We start from the raw sequence: 7,439 nt of genomic DNA, 5'->3' as shown, positions 1-7,439 counted from the left end.
TATCTATAACAGACCTGATCCTTCTTTCTGTGCTAGGAGATCTTTATAACACACCTTACTTCTCTCACTTTAAACTCATTAATAGAGCCTTTATTTATTCCTTATAGTTCCAAAGATCCACAATAACAATATATTGATGATATATTTATTCATAATTACATATGTTATACCCCTTGAAATCCTTGTTCACTAACAACTTTTATTAAGTCATAGACTCATGGTGATTCTTGAATATCCAACAAAATAAAAAGATGTACTTATAAATTTTATTCTAGAGTATGATGTTGGAGGCATCATAGGCCACCACACAATTGCTCCAACAGCCCAAGCCTACTGGATTTGTGCCATTTGCTATGATACTAGAATATAATATATAATAAAGTGTGATAACAATTTAAATAGAAAATATGGAACATTAAGTTATGATATTTAGTTGAATACTAAGTTTATATTAGTTTATACTAGAGAAGCTTTAGATGTTGAAAAGGACTGGTATTTAGAATTTTGAATAAAGTTTATAAATATTTAAATGCATGAAAGTTTATTTATTTTTGACAATTCTACATAAAAATAGAAATAAAATGTCATTCTAAATATTTAATTATACACTAAATTTGGGCCTGTTTTTGGTTAATATATATTGGAGTGTTAATATTTTATTTATATACCTCCTAGTATATTCTAGTTTATTCTACTATCTAATGGTAGATATGCAAAGATATTAATCTTTTGTTTATAAATTATGAACATGTGTATAATTATGAATTCCATTTAATCAATTGAATTAATAAATAACTATTAAACAAACCCGACAACAACACTCCTGGAACAGCTCATATATGTCAAGTTGGAGGTGAGAGGCAACCAGGACTGGTTCAGCATTCACGTGCTCTCCACACAAAAAGGAGAGCACACTGTTATACTTGGCACTCGAGCTCCAAATTCTAGACATTGTCAACTAGTAGCCACATGACAGGAAATCTTTCTGGTGAGCTCATTTTTTTGGACAGAAAGTTTGTATTTCCTCCTTTGGTTTGAAATTTAGGGCATTATGTTTTAAAATATAATGTCAACAATATAAATAGTGTTGCATGTAACAATGTTTTGGACGTGGCACATGCTAGCTATGGAGCACAAGGTGGTGCATCCCTCAAAGTTGGTAGACCCACAGCTCCAATGCTGCTAGTTCTTGGCTATGGCGGCAGCTCAGGGCGACAGGCGATCGATTGATTGGTTGATCACCGCCGCGTGATTTGTGGAGATCCTGATATCGTGATCTTGTAACACGACTTTCGAGGATGGATTGAAAGCACCTGGGAGTGGTGGCAGCCGCAGTTGTTTTCTCGCTCTCCTTGCCTAGGTCGTCTCCCTCGGCGCTGGAAATCGATTGCACCAGATACTAAATCCCGTTCTACCTCTGCTTGATGGGCTAGAGACAGCCGAACCCGTCTCTCATTTCCAGATTGATCTGAGATAGTTTCAGCGGCGGTCGCTCATGTTAAGAACGGGGAGCAATCTGGTGCCAGGATTGCAACTGGCCACCCGCAACACAGCCAGCCCTCGGACAAGATTGCCACAGAGCATGCCCGAGTCCCGCATCACCTGTTTGATACGCTTCTCTGGGTAACCAGGCCACATGACAGTGTCACGTCGCCAGACGCAGACTCTGTCATGACTGAAAGCTGAGATCTCCAGCTTTGGATGATGGTCGATCTAGTGCATGGCCTCCCCTTCAGATACGATTACGTCTCAGCTTCATTGTTAGCGCCGCCAATTGCTGCTCCTCCTCCTCGCCTCCAAAATGGAATTCCTCGACTATCCGTGGATTCCACACCCCGGCCTGTATCCGGCTGTTAGCCATTGCGGAATCCATTGTCGAGAGCGGTGTGGCTTGCATCTAATCTACACAAACCGAAGAATCCTCGGGCGCATTCTTCGCGGCAAGAAAAAGGAACATCTCCAGAAAAAGGGCATATTGTTTTGGATATTCCTCCTCTGGAGATTTAGGGTTTCTCTCGGCGATGGCTGTGCTTCTCAGCACGAGCGTGGGGGATATAGTCATTGATCTTCACGCCGAGAGCTGCCCAATTACGTGCAAGAACTTCCTCAAGCTCTGCAAGTAAGTTGCCGGCCTCGCAAGTAAGTTCTCATTGTTGGGTTTGTTTGATTCAGGATCAAATACTACAACAACTGCCTCTTCCACTCGGTTCAAAAGGATTTCATTGCTCAGACTGGTGATCCCACGGGAACTGGTCGGGGAGGAGACTCAATCTACAAGTAAGCTCAGTTCTTCTCTCTCTCTCTCTCTCTTGATGATGCGTTCCAGGTTTTTGTATGGCGATCAAGCGCGATTCTTCGAGGATGAGATCAACCAGCGGCTTAAACATGACAAGGTCGGGGTCGTGGCTATGGCTAGTGCTGGAGAAGGCCAAAATGCTTCCCAGGTTTGTTTATTCTCTCTTTGTGTCGGATTTCGTCTCATGTTCTCCTCTTTTTAGTTCTATATCACCCTCCGGGACGGCCTTGACTACCTTGACGAAAAGCATACGGTAAGCGTCTTCTAGTTTCGAGTTCGTTGATGCTTATTACTTTGAATCAGATTTTTGGGGAGGTCGCGGAAGGTTTTGAAACTCTGACGAGGATAAATGAAGCTTATGTCGATGACAACCATCGGCCTTACAAAAACATACGGTAAGTATCTCCCTTATTCTTGGGCGTCGGTTCTAAGTACCTGCTTGACAGCATAAAGCACACGAGCATTTTGGATGATCCCTTCGATGACCCTCCCGAGCTCGCTGAGTTGATTCCAGACAGATCACCTGAGCTGAAACCAGAAGAGGTTTTCGAAGATCGAAGTACTCGTTTTACGTTTCTAACACTGGATTTCAGGGTATTGACGTGAGGCTGGAGGATGACTGGGTTCCGCTGGAGGAGTTGCATGACGCGGAAGAAGTGGAGAAGAACGTTCGGTCGCGGGAGGCACACACGCGAGCAGTTGTCCTGGAAATGGTGAGCTTGCTTTTGTCATTCTTGCGACCTTTTGTGCTCATGCTACCGTTTGTAGGTGGGAGACATTCCGGATGCTGAAGTAAGACCTCCAGACAATGTGCTCTTCGTATGCAAATTAAATCCTACCACTCAGGTTGGTTTGATCAGTACGCATCATCTGGCCTTAACCTTTGACGTTTCAGGATGAAGATCTAGAGGTGATATTTCAGCGTTTTGGGAAGGTCATTTCGTAAGTGATTGTACTCTCGCTTCTTTGGCTGAGCTTCTCTTACGTATTGAATGGACAGGGCAGATATTATTCGGGACCACAAAACGGGAGATAGCCTTTGCTACGGCTTTGTTGGTACGTCGCTTTCCAGCATCCGATAGCATTCCAATTTAATCTCTTGTGCAGAGTTTGAGGCCAGAGAATCCTGCGAAGCTGCATACTTCAAAATGGACAACGTATTAATCGATGACCGAAGAATACATGTGGACTTCAGTCAGAGTGTGTCAAAACTGTGGAACCGGTACCACAAGTTTGGCGCCCAAGACGACAAGCAAGGTACTAACTTGTGTGACACATTTTTGTGTGGAACTTGAAACTGACTTGTGTTGTTATTTTCAGCTGTTGATGGCTTGAGCCAGAGGCCGAAGTATGAGTTGAAAGTCACCGACGGGCAGCGTGGGGGCACAGGAAAGAGGTTTGTCTTCGCCTGGTTTCACAGCGTCAGTGCTCTAATAACTCATTCTCGCAGATACGAGATGGTTTTCGATGAGACCGAGACGGACAAGAATGACAATGCAAAGAAAAGAGAAGATGTTTCAAGGTCGCCAAGATCTCGGAGCCAGGTGGAGGAGAGACAACGGAGCTCAAGGGACGAGCGGCATGATCGACATGAGCGATCCTCGGACAGAGATAGAGGTCGCAAGGACGAGCGAGACAGAGATCGCAAGGATGATAGAGATAGAGATCGGGACAGGGATAAAAGGAGGCGAAGGGTCGATGAATGGCGCGAAAGAAGAGAAGATCATCACCGGGAAAGATCTTACAGAGACGACGATAGGAAGAGAAGCAGGCGATGAAGACTAGAGATGAGAAAAAAAAAACCTTTTTTTACCAAGCTGGACGTTGACAAGATCAGTATATTTTTCTCCATCTTCCTCGACCAAGAGCTGCTTCCACTCCCCATTACTCCATTCCATGAGTTTGGACCACTTTGTTGGCTTGAGCAACGTCCTAGCCTTGATGCTAAACTTCACTGTTGTAGTAACTTCGGGCTCGTCTCAACCATGGATCATAAACCTCGGGATCACAAACTTGTGGATCATCAATTCCTCTCAAGCATGCAATCTCCTTCCACTACTTCCAAATGCCGGAGGAGCCCGAGCGTGGGATCGTAGCGAGCAACTGAGAACCCATCCTGTCACTTCTCAAGCCTGATCTCTGTGCCCTAAAACTTCCCAGTAACACCACGGCCAAGCCTCACAATGGTCTTGTACTTCTCATCTTCTTGCTCGTCATACTTGACCACCCATTTCAACCCGTACCATTCACCCCCATGAGAAACTGGGCTGTTCACCATCGGCTAGACCAACAAGAAGTTCCATGTTGAAAACCCCATAAAAGACATGATGGGCAGAACAAGCTTGTATTGTCTCACGTCACTCACGTCAGCAAGCTTGTATTGTCAATCACTACCATTCCACATTGGCGATTTTTCCGTGGGATTCAAAAGCCTTTACCAGCTTGCGGAATATCACCTTGAAATCCTACCAACTCGCAAACAAGAAGCAACGGAGGTTGCTGTACGCGAGAGGACCAAAACCCGCCTTGACACTCTGCCTGGACGCGAATTCCATCACAAAGTCCAGCGGCATCGCCTTGCATAACACATCACAGCTTCTTGGAAGAATAAGGCAGAGCTGGATCAAGTTCTGGAGCTGGATCTTTCCACGCGAATAGAGATCAATTATACATCGACGAGCTGAAGAGATTGTTTGACTATAAGTTGCACTCGACTGGACTTGCCAAAAGCATGAGTTTAGAAACCTGTGCATGAGCCTCATCTCTAAAATATCTTCGAGGAATAGTGGAAATTCTAAAGATAACTTCCCTTTACGGGTTGACGAATTTAGGTCTATGATCTTGCCTAGGGTTTTACAAACTCTATGGACGATGACAAGAAGATCCTCCACCTGGTAAGATCTCCTGTGTGGCTTCGTTACTCACTGGTTGCCAAAGGTTCGGCATGCGCAAGGCCACCACAACGTCGGCTATGCCGGAACGGTATTCAGCCTTGCGCTGCGCATGGTGGTGCCGCGATGGCAGCTCCTGGAGGGATGGAATTGCTTCGGCATTGAAGACGCAAGCTTGACAACCACGGGCTGGAAACAGGTAGAGTTCTTCTTCTTCTTCTTCGTCTCCACGAATGAAATGCTTCTTGCTTTGCAGGTAAAGGAGCTCCGGGAGCGAAAGGTCCATGGTGGAGTCGACCTCGTCGTCGTTTCGCCCATGACAAGGTGTGCCACAGAGTCTCAGTTATGATACTGATGAGATCCGGGATTTCTCGCGGCCAGGACTTTGCAAACCGCTGCTGGTGTGTTTGGCGGTGGCGAGCGCAAGCCGGGCGAGGAGCTTCCCCCGCTCATGGCCGATGGTGTTGGAGCATGCCCCGCAGCTGCGGTTTCTAGCGTCGGCTGCCCGCCTTTCATCGCCCTCGAGCTTTGCAGGGAGCACACGGTAATGCTACTCGATCTTGCCTCGTCTTGACATGCCCGATCGATCACACAGAGTGTTTATCCCTGTGACAAGAGGAGCTCCATCAGCAGGTGCAAGCAGCGGTTTCCGGCAGTGGATTTCTCGCAGGTTCGTGCCTTGCGCGCGTTGTATCAATGACCACATTTTTCTTCACAGATCATGGACGAGGAGGACTCGCTATGGAGCCCGACGCTGCCAGAGTCGAAAGCCTCGCTGGATGCTAGACGGCGAGCGTTGCTCCAATGGTATGCATGGCTCGCTTCGATCGATTTTCATCTCGTCCAGTTCATGCAGGCTGGCTGCTCGCAAGGAGAAGAAGATCGCAGTCGTCTCCCATTCCTTCTTCCTGAGCAGGCTCGTTGGCGCTCAAGACGGAGATGGCGAGCCAAAACTCGAGTGTCGGAAGCGTTCCAGGTAGAATGAGATTTCATCGGCTTTGTGACGAACAATGGATCTCTTTGTGTTGTAGCTTCTCCAACACGGAGCTGCGGACAGTGGTGCTACACTACAAGCACTAGAATCTAATATTTGTTCCAGTATAGCAGGTAGGGAGATGAAGATGATTTTCATGCATTTTTGTTTGGATTAAACAAGCTTGGCGTTAACAAAATCACTATATTTTTCTCCATCTTCCTCGACCAAGAGCTGCTTCCACTCCCATTACTCCATTCCATGAGTTTATACCACTTTGTTGGCTTGAGCAACGCTACGTTTACTGTGCCAGGGGGCGCTTCCTCCGTCCCTTCGGTGCCGCTGGCTCTCAGAAAACATGATCAAAAGCAAGCTGCATCGGACTCTCCGCAAAGAAAAAAACAAATCTACCATAAGAACTCATGAGTGTTTGAAGTTACCTGTGATTTGATCCACAAATGATCTTGGATGATCGCCTGGAAGAAACTGGGGCATCTTTGTAGAGCTTCGTGAGATGGGACTCCAATGCGGGCTCCAGCTCCATTGAGCCATGATCTGCAGCAGGTATAGTGTCTTCTCTTGCTCCAATTGCAAAATCCAGAAAGAGGATCAGCAAGACACATTTCTCAAATGGAGATTGGTCATTGCTTACGACGGCCCAGGCATAGTGATCATGCACCACATTAGCAATGAATTCTTGAGGTCACAATCCAAGCTCAAGTCATCTAGCAACAAGCACTTATACAGTCCCTCCCAAGCATGGAGGAACACACTACTTGTGTGCTTCTTTACCTCCAGGCCAGAAATTTTATAGCTTCTAGCTTCGTGTGTTCGAAACTGCTCTTGACCAAAAATGCGCTCAACATCTTATAAATCTCTGTATCATGAATCACCGATCATCTCTTTCCGATGATGATAAGAGCAAGTCCATCAGCATATAACTGGTACTCCTCATGCGTCTAAACATCTCAAAATCAGTGGGCTCACACCTCCTCGCCACGATCTCCTGCGCTGCTCCCTCCTGCGCCTTGTAATCCCGCAGCAGCTGCTCAATGTACGCCACCTCAAACCTGAAGAGATTCACGCAGCAATCCGGTTCCCAAACCTTGTAATCTTTAATCTCAATCTCGCGATGGTACTCCTTTGCACCCTCGATCCACTCCGCCAGCTGGTTATACACGTCGGGCTCGTAGCAGCTGTTCGCCGAGAAATTCATTTCCCCTGGCCTCTCCTGCAGCAGCTTGCTGCACAGCATGTCGTCCTCGAGCTCCTCAACCAC

General features: G+C 46.4%; 2 protein-coding genes across 2 annotated transcripts; both read left to right on the top strand.

Moving 5' to 3' along the window:
• Window positions 1-1,996: 1,996 nt before the first annotated feature.
• Window positions 1,997-4,161, top strand: LOC9635657 (peptidyl-prolyl cis-trans isomerase CYP59). The gene is made up of 13 exons (XM_002965802.2): window positions 1,997-2,119; window positions 2,173-2,277; window positions 2,327-2,444; window positions 2,499-2,549; window positions 2,600-2,691; window positions 2,743-2,839; window positions 2,890-3,009; window positions 3,065-3,142; window positions 3,192-3,238; window positions 3,297-3,352; window positions 3,404-3,553; window positions 3,617-3,692; window positions 3,747-4,161. Exons 1-13 carry the CDS (start codon window positions 2,022-2,024, stop codon window positions 4,072-4,074), a joined length of 1,416 nt encoding a protein of 471 aa, XP_002965848.2. The 5' UTR covers window positions 1,997-2,021; the 3' UTR covers window positions 4,075-4,161.
• Window positions 4,162-5,274: 1,113 nt separating this feature from the next.
• On the top strand, window positions 5,275-6,359 carry LOC9634288 (phosphoglycerate mutase-like protein 1). Its single transcript, XM_024670649.1, has 7 exons — window positions 5,275-5,386; window positions 5,444-5,511; window positions 5,569-5,731; window positions 5,783-5,857; window positions 5,906-5,994; window positions 6,044-6,163; window positions 6,219-6,359. The coding sequence occupies exons 1-7, from the start codon at window positions 5,300-5,302 to the stop codon at window positions 6,265-6,267; spliced, it is 651 nt and encodes a 216-aa protein (XP_024526417.1). The 5' UTR covers window positions 5,275-5,299; the 3' UTR covers window positions 6,268-6,359.
• The last annotated feature ends 1,080 nt before the right edge of the window (window positions 6,360-7,439 follow it).

The sequence above is a fragment of the Selaginella moellendorffii genome, unplaced genomic scaffold (genome assembly GCF_000143415.4).
Source record: "Selaginella moellendorffii unplaced genomic scaffold, v1.0 SELMOscaffold_6, whole genome shotgun sequence".
Classification (NCBI taxonomy): Eukaryota; Viridiplantae; Streptophyta; class Lycopodiopsida; order Selaginellales; family Selaginellaceae; genus Selaginella; species Selaginella moellendorffii.
The sequence above is the reverse complement of the archived record's forward strand: the minus strand, read 5'-3'. Positions and strand labels throughout refer to the sequence as shown.